The 21,264-nt window shown below is 36.5% G+C and overlaps 1 protein-coding gene across 3 annotated transcripts in view; it reads left to right on the top strand.

The window, feature by feature from the left end:
* ITCH (itchy E3 ubiquitin protein ligase) overlaps positions 1-21,264 on the top strand; it is a 237,554-nt gene that overhangs the window by 87,310 nt on the left and 128,980 nt on the right. For all 3 annotated transcript variants that reach the window (XM_077110773.1, XM_077110787.1, XM_077110780.1), the window contains 3 exons: positions 9,478-9,619; positions 12,516-12,640; positions 13,982-14,119. In XM_077110773.1, the coding sequence (XP_076966888.1) occupies positions 9,478-9,619; positions 12,516-12,640; positions 13,982-14,119 (405 nt within the window). The remainder of the gene's footprint in view (positions 1-9,477; positions 9,620-12,515; positions 12,641-13,981; positions 14,120-21,264) is intronic.

The following is a 21,264-nucleotide window of genomic DNA, read 5'->3' as shown; positions in this document are numbered from 1 at the left end:
TAGATGTGGAGGTCTATTTCTGAGTTCTCAAATTAATTTCATTGATCAGTGTATCTGTCTTCATGTCAGTAACCATGCGGTTTTGACCACTGTAGATTTGTAATATGCTCTAAAATTAAGAAATAAGAGTCCTCCAGCTTCATTCTTCTATTTCAAGATGTTTTTGGCTATTCAGCACACCTTACCCTTCCAGATAGATTTGATAATTTGTTTTTCCAGTTCTGCAAAATAGGCTGTTGAAATTTTGATTGGGTTTGCATTGCTTTTGTGAATCAATTTGGGTAGAATTGATATCTTAATGATATTTAGTCTTCCAATCCATGAACACAGAATGTCCTTTCATTTATTTAGGTCTCCTTTGATTTCCCTCCAGGAATCTGGTATTGCTTCTGATTCACTATTTTGCTAGATAGGTGCCATTCTAGTGGCTTCCACTTGGCCTTTCCTACCGTAATAGTCCTCATTCCACGAGTCAAGAGAACAAATGTGGGGATTCTGCCAATTTCTGAGTATGTTGATTCCAATTATGCATTCTGGAACTGAGAAATGATCACAGAACCCTTGACCCACTGTGAGACGGACCTGAGCTAAAATGCCATTGATCACCTGTCCTCCATAAGCCCCTACTCTGACTGATGGACTAAGAGTGATGTTTTAGGTCCAATGGAATTAGTGTCACTTCTGAGCCAGTGTCTAATAATCCCCCCAATGTCTGATCATTTCCTTTCCCCCAGTGCACAGTCACCCTGGTAAAAAGCCATAGGTCTCCTTAGGGAAGTCTGAAAGAAAGGTTAACAGTGTAAATTTGGGGCAGTATAAATGGGTCCTTCCCCAAGGGTACCCAGCCCTCCCCTCATTTGAGAGGCTCTGGGTCTGTAAACTGTCTCAAGTCTGGGAATTGATTAAAGGGCCATGACTGTCTGTTAAAAGTTAGACTTCTGTTCACTTGACCTAGAATTCTTCTGCTTATATAGCTCAAGCAAGAATTTAGTAGATTGCCCATCTGTTTTACTTCTAGGTACCCCGTGATCTACTTGTGAACACTGCAGGTCTCTGCGAGTCAGATTGTTTTGACTACTGCTTTGAGTCTGCTGTGCATTCCAGTGGCCATGCCCACCTTGTCTATGGTGATTAACTGTCACCACATGGCTTCTGCCAACTTGTGTTCCAATTATCCCTATTCTCTTTAAGGATTTCAGCTCAGTGACAGTCGTTCCCACAGTCATATCTGACCTACAGAGAAGGAAAACTACAGAGCTCTTTAGGGATGAGGGAGCTAGTCTTAAGAATTTATTTCTCAGGGTTCTGGTGAATGATGTGTCCATCCTCTGGACATTCCTGGGGTGTGTGAACAGATCTTCCATGATAAATCCACACTAACATTCCAGTCTCTCTAAGCCTCTGGATCCCCTCATCTACAATATACCAGGGCAGTTCTGGCCTTTCAACCTCAGGTAATGTACCTTTTTGATCCATGTTTCAGCCAGCCATCCTATCAGACTGTTAATACCTTTTCTAACCCTTGGAACTGTAACATTGAATGCAGCATCTCTGCTTGGTGGGCCCATATCAATAAATTCAGCTTGATCTAACTTTGTATTCCTTCCACCATTATCCCACATTCTTAATATCATTCCCACATATATTCCCCTGATTTCTGTCCATATAGATTGGAAAATGCATGCAGTTCTTTTGGAATATAGTGTACCTCCTTATCGATTACACTTTGTACCACACCTTTTCTGGCTTATTGGGACTTTTCTCTAGTTATAGCTCTTGAAGAAAAGAGAGGTGGGGATGGATGGGATGGGTCATAAAAAGAAATAGAAGTGTTTTGCAAGCCATTTACCTCAAGGCATTCCATTACAGTTTCATCTGGTGAAACAGGATTAGTTGCTCCAGACAGAGAAATGAGGATTGTCTCTCTAGGGGAGGTGGTTACAGGGTTAGCAAATTGAAGGGTTAATTTCCTTAGATAGAGGTTGAATGGCAGACTCCTCTGGGCAGGCTGGAGGTTGGGAAGCTCTTTCCTTAGGGCAGCCCATTACTAGGTCTATCTAGTAAAGGCTCACCAGATTTCAGAGATTCTATCTCCCTGTCACCATCATTATCGAACCATATACCCCCATCCCACATTTCAGATCCCACCTTTTTCCAGTCAGAGCCCTTACTTTAACATCAGACACCCTGCAAATTTGAGAGTTTATTTTATGTTGTAAATCTGCTACTTGTACAATGAGGCTTATGTCTGGTTTTCAGAGATCTCAAGTCTGAGACCACAGGAAATAAGGTTTTCTTTCAGGGCAGATGTGGAAACTTTTACATCATTCATACAGTGCTTGTTTCAAATTTGAAGTCTTCAACTCATCCCTTTCCCTCTTCGCTGTATCCAGTATATCTAACAACAACCAGCCAACAACATTATACCTCTTAATTCCACAAAACTCTGTAAAGGTGTCAAAAACACTCTCACCCAGAGCCTTGCCTTGTATATGCATATACTTATCAGAATCTAATGGTGATATTTTTCATATCTCTCTTGCCCACTCACCCCATGGACTGTCAGTGCCATCTCGATTATTGGAAACAGGGTCACTAGTGCCTCTGAGTCTAATCAGAGGAGAAAGTCAATTGTAAAAACACATTTTTAAAATTCTTTTTCTCAAAAACCACTCCTGATACCAAGCTGTATTAGTCAGAGATCTCTAGAGAAACAGAACCAAGAGGAGATATCTATAAATATGAGATTTATGAAGGTATCATATGCATTCGTGGGAATGAAAGATTCCAAAATCCATAGGGCAGGCTGTGAAACTGGCAGCTTCTATGAAGGGTCTGGATGAACTCCACAGGAGAGGTTCGCTGGCCGAAGAAGAGTGGAAAAGTCTCCCTCTCTTTAAAAAAAAATATATATATATATACATATATATATATCTTCAACTAATTGGATTATCTCGTTGGTGGGAAGTGTGCCTTAGTTGATTGTAGATGTGATATACCAGCCTTCCAGTTTATCAGACAGCCACAAAATATCCTTGCAGCAGCAGTCAGGTCAGTGCTTGCCTGACCAGATAACTGGGTATCATCACTTGACCACGTTGACACCAGAACCTAACCATCACACCTGTGTTCTCAAATTTAACTGTCAGAATTTGCACATTATAGTTAGTTCATATTACAGCTGTATAATATTCCATTGTGTATATATACCATAGAGTGTTTATCCACTCATCAGCTGATGGACATTTGGGCTATTTCCGTCTATTGGCAATTGTGAATAACACTGCTATAAGCATCAGTATGCAAATGTCTGTTGATATTGCTGCTTTTGGTTCTTATAAGTATATACCTAGTAATGGGATTGCTGGATCATATATAGCAATTCTACGTGTAGCTTCCTGAGGGACCGCCAAACTGCTTTCCAGAGTGGCTATGTCATTTGACATTTCTGCCAGTAGTGAATAAGTGTACATATTTCTTCACATCCTCTCCAGCACTTGTAGTTTTCTGTTTTTTAAATCATGGTTATTCCAGTAGGTGTGGGATGGTATCTGATTGTGGATTTGATTTGCATTTCCTTAATAGCTAGTGAATTTGAGCATCTTTCCATGTGCTTTTGTATTTGTATTTGTAACCATTTGTATTTCCTAGTGTTTATCCCTGTCTTTGACCCATTTTTCAATTGGACTGTTTGTCTTTTTGTAGTTGAGTTGTTGGTGTCTTTATATATTCTGGTTATTAAACCTTTATTGGATTTGTGGTGTTCCGAATATTGTTTCCCATTGAGTGGGCTCTTTTTTATTTTCTTGACAAAGTCTTTGACATGCAAAAATACTCAGTTTTGAGAAGATCCCATTTTATCTGTTTCTTCTTTCATTGCTTACACTTTGGGTGTAAGGTCTAGGAAATCACTTCCTACCACAAGACATTTCCCTACATTTTCTTTGAAGAGTTTTATGGTCTTAGCTCTAATGTTTAGGTCTTTGATCCATTTTGAGTCCACTTTCATTGTTTTGGATATGAAAGTCCAGTTCTCGAAGCACCATTTGTTGAAGAGGCTGTTCTGTTCCAGTTGATGGACTTGCCTGCCTTGTCAAAAATCAGTTGTCTGTAGGCGAGCATGTCTGTTTCTGAACTCTCAATTCTATTCCATTGGTTAATATATCTATTCTTATGCCACTACCATACTGGTTTTTTTTTTTTTTTTGCAGGGGTGGGGTGCATGGGCTGGGAATCGAACCTGGGTCTTCCTCATGGCAGGTGAGAGTTCTACCATTGAACTACCTGTGTACCATGCTGTTTTGACCATTGTAGCTTTGAAATATACCTTAAAGTCAGGTAGTGTGAGAATTCCAGCTTCATTTTTCTTTCTCAAGATGTTTTTAGCCATTTGGATCACCCTGTGCTTCCATATAAATTGATTGTTTTTTTCTGTTCTTCTAAGTAAATTGTTGAAACTTTTATTGGTACTGCATTGAATCTATTAATTATTTTGGGTAGAATTGACATCTTAACTATATTTAGTCTTCCGATCCATGAACATGGTATGTATTTAGTTAGGTCTTCCTTAATTATTTTTAGCAGTGTTTTGCAGTTTTCTGTGTACAAATCCTATGCATCCTTGGTTAAATTTATTCCAAGATATTTGGTTATTTTGTTATTGGTATTGTAAATAGAATTTTTTTCTTGATTTCCTTTTCAAATTGCTCATTACTAGTATAAAGAAACCCTAGTGATTTTTTTATTGTTTTTGCATGTTGATCTTGTATCCCACCTCTTTGCTGAACTTAGTTACTAGCTCTAGTGGCTTTATGGTAGATTTTTTAGGTCTTTCTATATGTAAGATCATGTCATCTGCAAATAGTGAAAGCTTTACTTTTTTCTTTCTGATTTAGATGCCTTTTCTTTTTCATGCATAACTGCTCTGGCTAGAACTTCTAGTACAATGTTGAATAATAGTGGCAACAGTGGGTCTCCTTGTATTGTTCCAGATCTTAGAAGGAAAAAAGCTTTCAGTCTTTAACTTTTGAATGTGATGTTAGCTGTAGGCTTTTCATGAATGCCCTTTATTATGTTGAGGAGGTTTCTTCCTATTACTATCTTTCCAAGTGTTTTTATGTAGAAAGGATGCTGGATTTTGTCAAATGCCTTTTCTATGTCAAAAGAGATGATCATGTGTTTTTCCCCCTTCTTATTGTTAATGTGGTGTATTAGTTAGGGTTCTCTAGAGAAACAGAACCAACAGGGAACACTTGCAAATATAAAATTTATGAAAGTGTCTCACGTGACCGTAGGAATGCAGAGTCCAAAATCCACAGGGCAGGCTGCGAAGCCGATGACTCCAATGGATGGCCTGGACGAACTCCACAGGAGAGGCTCACCAGCCAAAGCAGGAATGGAACCTGTCTCCTCTGAGTCCTCCTTAAAAGGCTTCCCATGATTGGATTTAGCATCACTAATTGCAGAAGACACTCCCCTTTGGCTGATTACAAATGGAATCAGCTGTGGATGTAGCTGACCTGATCATGACCTAATCCTATGAAATGTCCTCATTGCAACAGACAGGCCAGTGCTTGCCCAATCAGATGAACAGGTACCACAACTTGGCCAAGTTGACACCTGTCCCTAACCATGACATGTGGTATTTTACATTAATTGATTTTCTTGTGTTGAACCACCATTGCATAGCTGGGATAAGACCCACTTGATCATGGTGTATAATTCTCTTAATGTGCTTTTGGATTTGGTTTGCTAGTATTTTGTTAATGGTTTTTGCATCTATATTCATAAGAGAAATTGATCTGTAATTTTGTTTTCTTGTAGTGTCTTTATCTGGCTTTGGTATTAGGGTGATAATGGCCTCCAAACAAATTAGACAGTATTCCCTCTTCTTCAGTTTGAGCAGGATTGGTATTAATTAATTCTTGGGATGACTGGTAGAATTCATCTGTGAAGCCATCTGGTCCTGGGCTTTTCTATATTGGGACCCATTTTTTGATGACTAATTCAATTTTTTTTTTACTTGTAGTTTGTCTTGGGGTTTTCTTTCTCTTCTGTAGTCCATGTAGGTTGCTTGTGTTTTTCTAGGATTTTGTTCATTTCATGTAGGTTGTCTAATTTGTTGGCATGCAGTATTCATAGTATACTTTTGTGATTTTTTAATTTCTGTGGGGTTAGCAATAGGGTCCCCTCTCTCATTTTTTGTTTTATTTATTTGTATCTTCTTTCGTTTTTCTGTCAGTCTAGCTAAGGATTTGTCAATTTTATTGCTTTCCCCAAAGAATCATCTTTTGGTTTTGTTAATTCTCTCTTGCTTTTGTTTGTTTGTTTGTTTTATTCTCAATTTCATTTATTTCTGCTCTAATCTTTCTTTCTGCTTGCTTTGGGAATTTTTTCTAGTTCCTCCCGGTGTGTTCTTAGGTCTCACATTTTAGCCTTTTCCTCCTTTTTAATGTAGTGTTTAGTGCTATAAATTTCTGTCTCAGCACTGTCTTTGCTGTGTTGCATAAATTTTTATGTGGGTTGTATCTTGTTTTCATTCATCTCGAGATATTTACTGATATCTCTTAGTAGTTTCTTCTTTGACCCACTGATTGTTTAAAATTAGCTTGTTTAACTTCCATGCATTTGTGGATTTTCCAGGTCTCTACCTTCATTCCACTGTGGTCATAAAGTGCTTTGTATAATCGCAGCCATTTAAAATTTTTGTTTTGTAACCTAACGTGATCTATCCTGGAGAAATGATCGATGAGCAATTGAGAAGAATGTGAATCCTGCAGTTTTGTTAGGTTATTGCTACTTAGTATATGATGTAAAATGCCCTGGAAGAGTTTAAACTTAATTTTGTAGGCAATGGAGAATAATTGAAATGAAATGACATAATCGCATCTGTTTTTGAAAATAATTTCAGTGACTGGGGTTGGAGTGGGTAGTGAGAGTAAAACAGACAATTCTTAGAGGCCTTTTGTAGTAGGCCGGTTAGCAGATGATGCTGACATTTTTCTTAAGCCCTTTTTTCCAGTTTATAATTTCTTTTATTACTTTTAATTTTCTACAGGAATTTAAATTTTAGAAAGTAGTACATTGATTTATTTTATAACATTTATAATATTATTACTATAATAAAAGTTCGATGTAATCTAAATTTAGAGATTTGAACACTTTAAATAATTTCTCCTGTCTAGGCTTTGCATTTTGACTATTGGGTGCAATTTTTAATTCCACTGAGCTTGTCTTTTATGGCCTGGTCCCTACCTGAGTATTTTCTTTTCTGAAAAGCGTTCCAAATTTGTGTTTCCACTTAGATAATTTACATGTATCTCAGATTTTATACATTTAGTGTTGAACTCTTGGTTTTTCTGCCCATGCCATCCTCCTCAAGATTATTCTTTCCTGGATCTTTTCCATCTTTTTATGAGTTCAGGGGAGCCCGAAGCTGGCACCCCTCACTGCAGGCCTCCCGTCGGCCTGAGTATGTCCAGGCCTGGGTGCTTGGGTACCCATAGTTGCAGCAGGAATCATTGCCAGGACTTCAGGTTGCTCAAGTCTCCTTACAGTTAAGCACCAAAATGTGTCATGCTATTCCCAGGGGGAGCAACTGTGCCTTGACTGATAAAAATATTTACTGAGGGCCTCCAGGCACCAGCCCTTGAGAAACACTAGGCATGTATTTGCTCTTTTCATCTCCACATTTGCATGGCACCTGAGGTACCACTGTGGTGCTCTTTTGCAGATGAAGAAACTTCCATTCAGTTATTCATGCCAGAAATCTGAGAGTTATCCTTCTTCTTTCCCTCAACTTCTACATGCAGTGTAACCCTTTTGGTTCTTCTTCCAAACTATTCCTTTTCATAAACATCTTTACCACCATGGTCCAAATGACTATCATCCCTTGACCGGATGACCTCAGTAGTCTCTTGATGCCTCCCTTTGTCCCTCTTTGAGTTTATTCTTCCCATAGCAGTAGAATGATTTTCAAGTTCATATTTAAACAATGCTATATCCCCAGTGCCCAAAACTGGGGATATATGTCGGAGGCACCCAGTAAATTTGTTTGATATCAACCTTTGGCTTAACTCCCTTCAGGGGCTCTTTATTGTCAGTTTTTATCTCTTGCAACTCCTTTTTTCTTCTTTCTTTCTTTAACAAACTTTAAAAAAATAATGGCTTTCAAAAACTATTCAATGTTTTAATATCAAGTATATGTATTTCAACATAATGATGAAACTTTAACTTATGGAATACAGATACAATGTAAGAACAGTCTCCCTGCAGCTGGTTTAGATTTCTTTAGAAAAGGCACATTAGCCACTAAGGACAAGAATATTTGATTTATGTGAAATCAGAGATTCAGGACCACCACTTGGCACTGTCCCTGCAGGTTACCTAGCTTCACAGACTGTAATTTTGACTGTATATGCACTTCTTAGGTATCTGGAATACAAACTCGTCTAATAATTCCAAGGGCCCGTTAACCTTGATGGGCACTGACATTCTCTGTACTTTGCTGCTGAAGTAAATTTCCAGGTGGTAGAATACTTCCCTTGCTGTAATTACCTCATCTGTGGGGGAGCAGTGAGTTGCCCCTTTAGTAACCATAGCATGCTAGATTCTGCTCACTTGTTGCATCCTCCAAGATGCTTGAGCAAGGCTATTTTAGGGCAAAGGTGACTGATTCAAGAGTGAAAGCTAAGAAGATGAGTATCTCAAGAGGCACAGTGTAGAAGCCCTTACTTAGATAATATTATTGATGAGATGTTAAAAAAAAAACTTAGTTGGTAAATCTTTTCCTCTAGTGGTTTTCTAACATATTCAGAATAAAACCAAATTCCTTATCTTTGCTTACAAACCTATATGTGATCTCACCTCATTTACCATTCTTCCCTGTGCTGGCTATGTGTTGTCTCAGAAGTGCCAAGTTCCTTTGCTTCTGTTCCCCAACACCCAATCTTTACATGTCAGGACACTTTTATTTGGATAGTCACTTAAAAGTCATTTCCTCAGAGACCGAGTCTTATTCTGTCACATTATCATGTTGTTTTCTTTCACAAGGAGTTTCCCCTAACTATAATAGAATCTCTGTGAGAGCTCGGGCCTTTTCTATATGTAAATTGCTTTATACACACAGAGTTTAGAGCAGTATCTGGCACGTGGTCACTGCTGGGCTTTCAAATATTTGTTCACCAAGTTTGTTGATGTGCTTTTTAATAGACCTTGGAGATCTAGGACTAATGATACTGACAGTGGGGGGGGGGGGGTCTCTTGATGGGAATGTGGATGGATGGTGTGGGGAAGTCATATTTACTATCACGGAAGGAAAATACAAGAGTCTTGAGTAAATAAAATTAGTAAATATTTTAGAGCAAAACAGTTTCTCTGAGCAGAGAAATAATATTCTGTTGAACCTTGATGAAATTTAATTTAAGAGATGAACTAACATGTCAAGTATTGAAATGTCTTTCTTTTTCTTTTGAATAGTCATCTCAGCAAAACTTAAAGAAAATAAAAAGAATTGGTTTGGACCAAGTCCTTATGTGGAAGTCACAGTAGATGGACAGTCAAAGAAGACAGAAAAATGCAACAATACAAACAGTCCCAAATGGAAGCAACCCCTTACAGTGTAAGTTTGAAAGTATTTTTCTACAGTATATTTTGTTTAGTAGGTGACTAGAAATGCATCTTTTAAAAAGTTTCTCAATTGTTCTCTTAGGTCCCCTTTCTCTCTCTCTCACTTATCTTTCTTTCCCTCCTCTTCCCCTTCCTGTTTCCATTCCCTTCCCCTATTCCTAGCCCTGTTTCCCTTAGATCCCTTCTTTGTCTTTAGATATTTCCATGTCTGTTTTTCCAGTCTCTCCTTACTTTCTGCAGTTTAGAAGGTGATGCTTATTACTCTTGCCGTTGATTCCCAGCTCAGGGAGAGCATATGACCCTGGACCTAGAATGATTCTTAGCAGCCCTTTTCTTGACTTGGGCTTGAGTTTGGGGGCTATGAGTAGCATACTTTATTTTTCAACATAATTTTTAAAAAAGTTATTTGTTTTTTTTAAGTTACAGTGCCCACACAAACTAAATTAGGATTTGCTTCTGCATTTTATTCCACAACTTTGTTTTCATACTTAACATTTGCATCATAAGCATCTTTCTGAGTACATGTAGAACTAACATCCCATATCTAGCTATGTAATATTTCTTAATATGATTGAATTATAATTTATTTTAATAGTCCCCTATTGATTGATTACTTGGTTTCCAGTGTTTTGCTATTAGGTAGTGTGGCGGTATACATTCATGTGCATATATCTTTGTATTTATGTTGATGTTTTTATCAGTAGGGTGACTCAATAGAAGTAGAATATAGCTCAGTTTCAAAACTTTTTGACGTAGCCACATGTGTTGGTATTATAATGTAAGATATTGAATACTCATTGAAGAAAATTATAGGTTAATTTGTATTTTTGTTTTTACTAAAATGAAAGAAAAAAAAGCATGATTTATCAACAAATGGATTTTTAAAAAAGACTGCATGTTTGGTTTGGGGCCAAATGTGTATTAAAATTTAATGTGGGGGCGGGCCGCGGTGGCTCAGCGGGCAAGAGTGCTTGCCTGCCGTGCCGGAGGACCCCGGTTCGATTCCCGGCCCCAGCCCATGTAAAAAAACAAACAAACAAACGAAATATAATAAAACAAGAAAATGTTTAAAAATGTTTCCCTTTCTTCCTCCCTTCCTTCCTTCCATCCTTCCTTCCTTCTCTGTCTTTCCTTCCCTTCCTCCCTCTCTCTTAAAAAAAAAAAAAAAAAAAAAAAAATTTAATGTGGTAACTGGTTGTTACCACATTAAATATAAACTGCTTCTGTTATCAGAAATTTGCAATTCTTCCATATTTTCCCTTGCAGAAATAAAATAGTTGACCAAAAAAAAAAGTTTTGTTTCTAACAGGTAGAAGTAAAAGTTTGAAACTATATACTCTTCACATAATATATTGTTGATGTGGATAATATTTATTATGTGAATGTGTATCAACATGGATTTTTGAAATTCAGGGGGCATTTAGAGGTGCTTTATGGTGATTTTAGCAGCAAGTGAATGAAATTTAAGAATTCACTGATGATCATCTTGCCATTTACAAAATTATCTTTCTGATGATCCTTATTTCTTCAGCTTTCTGTTTTTAGTTAGTGGTCCATTAGAGTTTAAGGCTCTAAATTAACCAATGTCTGAGTAAACATTTTAAAAAGACAGTGGAATTTATTAATGTCACAGCGCCATAATGGTCAGAGATGTTCAACTGAATAATAGACCAACTACTCACCTAATTTCCAATGACTGCTATTTGTGCTCACTAAATATGTACTTTGAGGCTCTTAATGTGTTGATGATGTGGATCCCTTATTGGTTTTCACAATCACATAGTGATGACATACTTTAAATACCCTCTCCCATATTGAAAGAAAAAGTAAAATCAACTCTGTTTCATTCCCATGATCTTCCAGTTGACAAATAGAGAAATGCTTTCTTAATATATACCATATACTCTTCTCAGAATAACTTCTGAGGATCTTGAAAAGGAGACCTTATACCAAAGAAACGACAGTGTAAGTTGAAAATGGGTTGAAATTTATATTAAATTATCTGTGACTGTTTAAAATGATGATGATCATAGTTACACTTTTAAGGAGAAAAATGTTTCTTTTCCCCTCAAAATTATGGAGGGAATATTTTAGATTGAGATGAGAAATTCAAACATTTCTAGAGGCTGTCTTTATAGGCATCGGTCCGTGGAGCTATGGTAGATGAGGTGTAGTGCCCCTGTTTTTCTATTTGGTGACTCTGAAACAGTTTATATGTTTATTACACATTCAGATTTTCCAAGTTGGTTTTGAAAATAGCCTTTATAGAGTACATTCTTTATTGGCATTTAGCCATTATGAGCGAATCTGTATTTGTTTGATAAATTGTCCTGAGCACTGTTTTTAGCAAAGTGAAACTCAGCATACCTAATGTAATTCATGAGTCATTATGTAGCTGACCAAGGAATGTCTTAGTATAAATTTTAATGATAGGCCTTTGTTCAAATTACTGTTCTGCCCCTTATTGGCTGTGTGAAATTAGGCAATTTGCTTAACCTTTCTGAATGTCTGTTTCGTTATCTGAGATAGGGTATTAATCCCCATTTTATAGGATTGCTTTGAAGATTTAATGAAATAACTTCAAGCTTAGCATAGTAAGCATTTAATTTGTAAATATGGTCTTTTATACTGCTAAATTTAAACTAATTTTCCAGCATAACAAGCAGTTTTACTTTTTTTGAAGAGATGTGCTAAAAATTGTCTATAGTTCAACCATAAGTGAAAATTACCAAGCAAGCACATGAAATTAGACAGTTTTCCTAAGATTACACAATTTAGGTCAGTATTTGCTATACAGTAAACTGTAAGGTATACAGTGAGAACACTTAGAATCCTGTTGTAGTTTTTACTGAAAATAACATTTTTCTTTTCCCTTTTTTCATTTTTAGTATTGTTACTCCTGTGAGTAAATTATATTTTCGTGTGTGGAGTCACCAGACGCTGAAATCTGATGTTTTGTTGGGAAGTGCTGCATTAGATATTTATGAAACGTTAAAGTCAAACAATATGAAACGTATGTATGTAAAAAGTAATAGAAATTATGCTTAGTTATTTGTTTCCTTGGAAGAAATTCCTATACCAAACCCAAAGATGAATCATGTTCACTATTTTTTTCTTTTCTTTATTAGAGAAGTTGTGCATTTATAGAACAAACATGTATAAAATACAGGATTCCCATATACCACCCTATCATTAACACCTTGCATTGGTGTGGATCATTTGCAGTTATTGCTAACACATTTTAATAATTGTACTGTGGTTTAACTTGCGGTTCACTATGCATTGTAACTCTGTGAATTTTTTTGTTTTTTAAATTTTTTGTTATCATATATGCAATCTAACATTTCCCCTTTAATCATATTCAGATATATATTTCGTTACAAAACATTCACAATGTTATGCTACCATCCCCACCATCCATTACCAAGACATTTCTATCATTCCAGATAGGAACCTTGTACATTTTAAGCCTTAACTTCCTATTCTTTAGTCCTACCCCATCTCCTGGTAACCTGTATCACTATTTGTTTTTGTTTTTCAGCTTGTTTGATTATAGAATTAACAGGGAGAAACTCTTAAGCTATTTAAGCATCTTGAGTAACCTTGGTTTGTCCATTTATTTTGGATCTCATATTTCAGAAAAATATTTTTTTGTTTATTTACTAAATAGATTTTTTAAAAACTAATACATACTCAATTATGGGAGAACTTAAGAACATATCAAAGATGAAGAAAAAATGTAATCCCACCTCTGAGAGATAAATGTGGTTAAGGTTTTGACAGATTTCCTTGTTTCAAATTCTTATTTTTAAAACTTCTTCTTTTTTGATGGTTGTGATTTTATTTATATTTATCCAACATATATATAAAATTTTGAAACTTACTTTATTTAAAATGTCATAATTTAAAAATATAAATACATTTTCTGCCTCTTGACTACCTAAAACATTTTTCCAGGAATTTTCTCCCTCTGTTAAAACTTAATGAAATCTAATCCGTTCTTATAAGCTAAATGTATTCACTCAATATAAATTATTTGGGCATATATTACTGAATAATTTTGGTTGTCATGCTGGTTCATTCTTACATTGTAGTCTTAGAAGAATAGAAAGTATAATATAAATGAGATGATTGAGATACTCAATATTTTACATTTTGGATATTAAACAGTAAATTTTGTTCTGTTTTTAAAATGCAATGTTGTGGTGTCAGTAGCCCTCAAACCTTAAGTGAAGTATATAAAAAAATTGTATATACATATGTACATAACATCTTTGTGACATTTGATTTTTAGCAAATAAGATAACTTAAAGAATAAAAAATACTGACTTTTACAAATTTTATTCTCTTTCAGTTGAGGAAGTAGTTGTGACTTTGCAGCTTGTAGGTGACAAAGAACCAGCTGAGACAATAGGAGACTTGTCAGTTTGTCTTGATGGGCTTCAGTTAGAGTCTGAAGTAGTTACTAATGGTGAAGCTACATGTTCAGAAAGTAAGTAATCACTTGTTGTATAAGGTCTTTAATGATACTTCTTACATAAAATGGGCACTGTAGTATGCTGTATGTCAATTACTGCTATTCTATTTTAAATGAATGATTTTGTTTTTTAAAAACAGGCATTGATTACTTTAAATGTTTTTCTTTCAGTGCATTGTTTCTATGAATAAAACAGTGTTTTAGTTTTGTTTTAACATTTTTAATTGTGAAATATAACTTATATACAAAAAAAAAAAGAAAAAGTAATAATCTTCAAAGTACATTCCATCAAGTAGCTACAGTTTAGTATGGGTTACCATTCCTTAGTTTCAAGTTTTTCCTTCTAGGTGCTCCAGAACACTGGTGACTAAAAGAAATATCAATATAGTGATTCGGTAGTCTTACTTATTTGTTAAATCCTATCTTCTCTGTTATAACTCCTTCTCCTTTGATCCTTCTTCCACTCATAAGGATCTTAGGACTATGTGCTTTCTAACTTTTTCACATTGAAAAGGGGTGTCAACAATATGAGATAGGGGGGTGGAATTGGCTAATATTATTGGGGAGGCTGGCCCCTCTGGGTTTCAGAATTTATCTAGCCTGGGAACCATCTGGAGGTCATAGGTTTTAGGAAAGTAAACTTAGTACATGAAATTTTTATAGTCTCAGAACCATAGGTGTTCTTTTGGGTTAATGGGCATGATATTGGTTGGGGTTTGGCAAACTGTGGCAATTGGCAATTTCTAGGTGAAGCTTGCTTAAGGGTAGCCTCCAGAATAGCCTCTCAACTTTATTTGAACTCTCTTAGCCACTGATATCTTGTTCCTGTTACCTTTCTTTTCCCCATTTTGGTCTGGAAGGCATTATTGATCCTATGATGTCTGGGCCAGTCTTATTCCTGGGAGTCAGGTCCCACAATGTCAGGGAGACTTTCACCCCTGAATATCGTGTCCCACGTTGGGGGAGGGGTAATGATTTTTCTTGGAGAGTTGGGTTTAGAGAGGGAGAAAGAAAGGCCATGTCTGAGCAAGTAAAGATATCTCTTGGAAGCAGCTCTTAAGCATGATTATAGGTAGTCTTAGCTTTTCCACTACAGAAATAAGTTTCATGAGGGCAAGCCTTAAAATCAAGGGCTTGGCCTATTCTCTTGGGAGTCCCTAATGTTTGAGAGAGCACCAGGGGTTTCCCAGGTGGAAAAGTTTAATAGTTCCATATTTTTTGTCCTGTTCCTCAAGAGGCTTTTTTTTTTTTAAACATATCATTCCATTCTACATATATAATCAGTAATTCTTAATATCATCACATAGTTGCATATTCATCATTTCTTAGAACATTTGCATCAATTTAGAAAAAGAAATAAAACGATAACAGAAGAAAAAAAAAGATTATACATACCATACCCCTTACCCCTCACTTTCATTTATCACTTTTTAGTTATCTGTCCACCATAGTTTGGGATGTCTCTGGGTACTACATAAATCTGTAGTTGAAGCCTGATCTCTTTTTTTAACTGTTAACTGTATGAGGCAATGCTGACTTTGAGAGCTGCTCAACTCCAGCTCTGAATCTTCAGTTTACAGAGGTACTCAACATTTCAGAGAAATAACAGCTAATACACATGCAGCTCAATGTCTCAGATACACTTACAATTTTGGATTAAGTATGGCTGCTGTAAGAGTGGGCTCCTCAGTTAGTTCTGAAAGAGACTATAGCATTTTTTTTCCTTTTGTTTCAGGCATATTTTGCACAACATTGTCTTTAAGGTTCATTCAGTTGGGTATATGCCGCACAATGTCATTCCTTTTATAGCCTCACGGTTTATATACAGTGTGTGTATATACATGTATATATATATCACAGTTTGCCTTTTGGAAAACTGCCCATTTCATAATGGCTTGTTTGTTCTTTTGTTGCTGAATTGTGTAATTTCTTTATGTACACAGAATATCAAACCTTTGTCCGATAGATGATTTCCAAATATTTTCTCCCACTGAGTTGGCTTTTTGCCTCTTTACCATTTTGATAAAGTTCTTTGAGGCTCAGAAACTTTTGATTTTTAAGGAGTTCACATTTATCAGTTTTTCCTTTCATTGGTTTAAAGTTTAAGAAACTACCTCCTATTACTAGGTCTTCGAGATGTTTCGCTGTATTTTCTTTAAATAATTTTATGGTACTGTCTCTTATATTTAGGTTTTTGATCCATTTTGAATTAATTAGTGTTTTAGTTTACAAGCAACGGAATGTGATATACCAGGACTGGAATGACATTTAAAAAGGAGAATTTAATAAGTTACAAGTTTACTGTTCTAAGCCTATGGAAATCTCCAAACTAAGGCTTCCAAGAAAAAGTATGTTAATTCAAGAAACACCTCTCGAATTTCTGCTGGGAAGGCACGCTGCTCCCTTGCTTCAGGGCTCTTTTGCTTTCAGCCTCTGTTCTTGTGGGGGTCCCTCACTTTGCTTCTCCAGGGCTGGCTTTCATCTCTTGGCTTCCCTTGGCTCTCTCCAGATTCTGGCATTCTTAACATCTCATGATGCCATCTCCTGGGCTCCAAGCATCTCCAAACATCTGTGTCTCTGTTCTCCAAGTGTTGGCATCTGTGTCAATTCTCTGTCTGTCAGCTCTGTCATTTCTGACTCTGTCCAAAGTGTTTCCTCTTTTAATTCCAGTAAATCAATCAAGACCCACCTGGAGTAGGTGTTTCCATCAAGTCAAAAGGCCACACCCACATTTTTGGTATGCCGCATCTCTGTAGCGATAATCTAATCAAAGGCTACCAACCTATAGTGTTTTATAGGATTAAAAGAAACAGCTGCCCTCACAAAATTGGGTCAGGATTAAAACCTGGATTTTCTGGGGTACATAATAGATTCAAACCAACACAGGTAGGGGGTCCTCTTTCATTCTTTTTCCTATTGATATCCAGTTCTCCCATGTCCATTTATTGGAAAGACTATTCGTTCCCAGTTCGTTGGATATGGGGGCCTTATCGAAGATCAGTTGCCTGTAGATTTGGTGGTCTGTCTTCATACACTGCATTTGATTCCATTGGTCAATACTTCTTTGTGCCAGTAACATACTGTTTTGACCAGTGCAGCTTTATAGAAAGCTTTAAAGTCAGAAAGTGTTAGTCTTCCCTTTTTTGCTCTTCTTTTTTAGAATATCTTTAGCTATTCTAGGTCTGTTTCCATTCCAAATAAATTTTGTAACTAGCTTTTCCAAGTCTCCAAAGTAGGTTGTTGGAATTTTGATTGGTAGTGCATTGAAACTATAGATCAGTTTTGGTAGAATTGATATCTTAATGACATTCAACCTTCCTGTCCATGAGCACGGAATGTCTTTCTATCTGTGTAGGTTTGCTTTGATTTCTTTCTTTCTTTCTTTCTTTTTTTGCATAGGCAGGCTCCAGGAACTGAACCCAGGTCCTCAGCTTGGCAGGTGAGAATTCTTGCCACTAAGCCACCATTGCACTGCTCCTTTGATTTCTTTTTGTAGTGCTTTATAATTTTCTTTATACAAGTCCTAGATATCCCTGGTTAAGCTTATTCCTAGATACTTGGTTTTTTTAGTTGCTATTTTGAATGGAATTTTTTTCCTTAATTGTCTCCCCAGTCAGGTCATTAACTGTGTACAGAAACATTACTATACACTAGTATAGTATAGAAACTATACTATACAAAAAATGATTTTTGTTCATTAGTCTTGCATCCCATCACTTTGCTGATTTTGTTTATTAGCTCAATCAGCTTTATCATAGATTTCTCAAGGTTTTCCAAGTATAGAATCATGTCAGTAATAATGAAAGTTTTACTTCTTCCTTTCCTATTTAGATGACTTTTATTTTTTTCTCCTGCCTGACTGCCTAGCTAGAACTTCTAGTACAATGTTTAATAATAGTGATGACAGTGGGCATCCTTGTCTCATTCCTGATCTTAGGGAAAATGCTTTTAGTTTCTCACCAGTAAATATGATGCTGGCTTTGGGTTACTTATATATGCCCTTCATGATACTGAGGATGTTTCTTTCGATTCCTACATCTGGAAGTGTTTTTATCAGAGAAGAATGCTTAATTTTGTTGAGTTCTTTTTCAGCATCAGTCAATAAGATCATGTAATTTTTTTCCGTTTTGATTTATTAATGAGTTGTATTATGTTGATTGATTTCTTATGTTGAACCACCCTTGCATTCCTGGTATAAAGCCCACTTAGTCGTGGTATATAATTCTTTTAATGTGTTGTTGAAATTGATTTACTAGTGTTTTGTTGAGAATTTTTTGCATTTGTGTTCATTAGGGAGATTGGTCTGTAGTTTTTCTTTCTTGTACCATCTTTATCTTGTTTTGGTATTAGAGTATTATTAGCTCCATAAAATGACTTAGGTAGCCTTCCTTCTTCTTCAGTTTTGTGGAAAAGTTTGAACAGAATTGGTATAAATTCTTTTTGGAATGTTTGATAAAATTCCCCTGTGAAGGCATCTGGTCTTGGGATTTTCTTTACAGGAAGTTTTTTGATGACTAATTGAATCTCTTTATTTGTGATTGTGTTTCATGAGCACTAGAGGAGAATGTGTATCTCAGTGTTTTGGGGTGTGTTCTAGTTTGCTAGCTGCCGGAATGCAACACACCAGAGATGGATTGGCTTTTAATAAAAGGGGATTTATTTTGTTGGTTCTTCAGAGGAAAGGCAGCTAACTTTCCACTGAGGCTCTTTTCTTACATGGAAGGCACAGGATGGTCTCTGCTGGTCTTCTCTCCAGGCCCCTGGGTTCCAACAACTTTCCCCGGGGTGATTTCTTTCTCCATCGCCAAGGGCCCGGGCTGAGCTGCAAGTGCTGAGATGAGGAATAGACTAGCTGCTAGACTGTGCTACATTGCGTTCTCTCATTTAAGCACAAGCCAATTAAGTTAAACGTCACTCATTGCAGCAGACACGCCTCCTAGCCGACTGCGGATGTAATTAGCAACAGATGAGATTCACCTACCATTGGCTCATGTCCACAGCAACAGAACTAGGTGCTTTCACCTGGCCAAGTTGACAACTGAATCTAACTACCACAGGGTGTAATGATTTATATATGCCTGTAAGGTCTAATTCATTTATCTCATTGTTTAAGTTCTCTATTTCCTTGGTGATCCTTTGTTTTGTTATTCTGTCTATAGTGGAGAGTGGTGTATTGAAGTCTCCAACTATTATTTTTGAAACGTCTATACCTCCCTTCATTTTGCCAATGTTTACGTCATATACTTTGGAGCGCCTTCATTAGGAGCATAAGTATTTATGAATGTTATTTCTTCTTGGTGATTTGTCCATTGTATTAATATGTAGTGTCCTTCTTTGTCTTTTATGACATCTCTACATTTAAAGTCTATTTTATCTTATAGTATAGCCACTCCTGCTTTCTTTTGGTTACAGCTTGCATAGAACATCTTTTTCTGTATTTCCTCTTTCAGATTGATTTGTGTCCTTGGGTCTAAGGTACATCTCTTGTAAAAAGCATATAGATGGATTATATATATATATATATATTTTGGATTATATTTTTAAATCTATTCTGCCAATCTGTTTCTTGTAATTGGTGAGTTTAATCACATCATTGTTCTAAATTATGACTGTTAAAGCAGTGCTTGAATCTACCATCTTGTCCTTTTGTTTTTATTTGTCAATATATTCTTTTCCCTTGCTCTCTTTTTATCCTTTAAATTATCCTTATTGGTATTCTTCAATACTGTGCCCTCCTTCAGGCCTCCGTCTTCTTTTTTCTTTAGATGACAGGACACCCTTTTTGTATTTTTTTTTTTTTTTTTTTTTTTTTTTTTTTTTTTTTTTTTAAAGGAAAGACAGAGAGAAGGAAGGAAGGAAGGAAGAAAGGGAAACATCTTTTAAACATTTTCTTGTTTTATTGTATTCTGTTTCTCCGTTTTTGTTACATGGGCTGGGGCCGGGAATCGAACCGAGGTCCTCCGGCATAGCAGGCAAGCACTTTGCCCGCTGAGCCACCGCGGCCCGCCCCTTTTTGTATTTTTTGAGGGCAGGTCTCTTCTTGACTAGTTCTCTCAAGCTTTGTTTGTCTTTGAAGATTTTTAAACTCACCCTCAGTTTTTTTTTTCTTAAATTTATTTATTTATTAATTTAAAAAAAATTAACAAATGAACTAAAACATTAATATGTGATCATTCCGTTCTACATATATAATCAGTAATTCACAATATCATCACTTAGTTCCATACTCATCATTTCTTAGAACATTTGCATCAATTCAGAAAAAGAAATAAAGAAACAGAAAAAGAAATAAAATGAAAACAGAAAAAAATAAAGATCATGCATACTATACCCCTTACCCCTCGCCTTCATTGATCATTAGCATTTCAAACTAAATTTATTTTAACATTTGTTCCCCCTATTATTTATTTTTATTCCATATGTTCTACTCGTCTGTTGACAAGGTAGATAAAAGGAGCATCAGACACAAGGTTTTCACAATCACACAGTCACATTGTGAAAGCTATATCATCATCAAGAAACATGGCTACTGGAACACAGCTCTATATTTTCGGGCAATTCCCTCAGCCTCTCCATTACATCTTAATAACAAGGTGACATCAACTCAACCCATAAGAATAACCTCCAGGATAACCTCTCGACTCTGGAATCTCTCAGCCATTGACACTTTGTCTCATTTCACTCTTCCCTCTTTTGGTTAAGAAGGTTTTCTGAATCCCTTGATGCTGAGTCTCAGCTCATTCTAGGGTTTTTCTCAATCGCTTGATGTGGACTCTCAGCTCACTCTAGGGTTTTTCTCAGTCCCTTGATGCTGAGTCTCAGCTCATTCTAGGATTTCTGTTCCTGGTTGCCAGGAAGGTACACACCCCTGGGACTCATGTCCCACATAGACAGGGGGAGGGTGGTGAGTTTGCTTATTGTGTTGGCTGGAGAGAGAGGCCACATCTGAGCAAAAAAAGAGGCTCTCTTGCAGGTGACTCTTAGGCCTAAATTTTAAGTAGACTTGGCGCATCCTTTGAGGGGTTAAGTTTCATATGAATGAACCCCAAGACTGGAGGCTCAGCCTTATAGCTTTGGTTGTCCACACTGCTTGTGAGAATATAAAGAATTCAACTTGGGGAGTTAAATTTCTCCCCGTTCTCACCGTTCGCCGAAGGGGA

This window comes from Tamandua tetradactyla, chromosome 1 (assembly GCF_023851605.1).
Source record: "Tamandua tetradactyla isolate mTamTet1 chromosome 1, mTamTet1.pri, whole genome shotgun sequence".
In the NCBI taxonomy this organism is placed as follows: Eukaryota; Metazoa; Chordata; class Mammalia; order Pilosa; family Myrmecophagidae; genus Tamandua; species Tamandua tetradactyla.
This window is presented reverse-complemented; position numbering and strand designations above follow the sequence as displayed.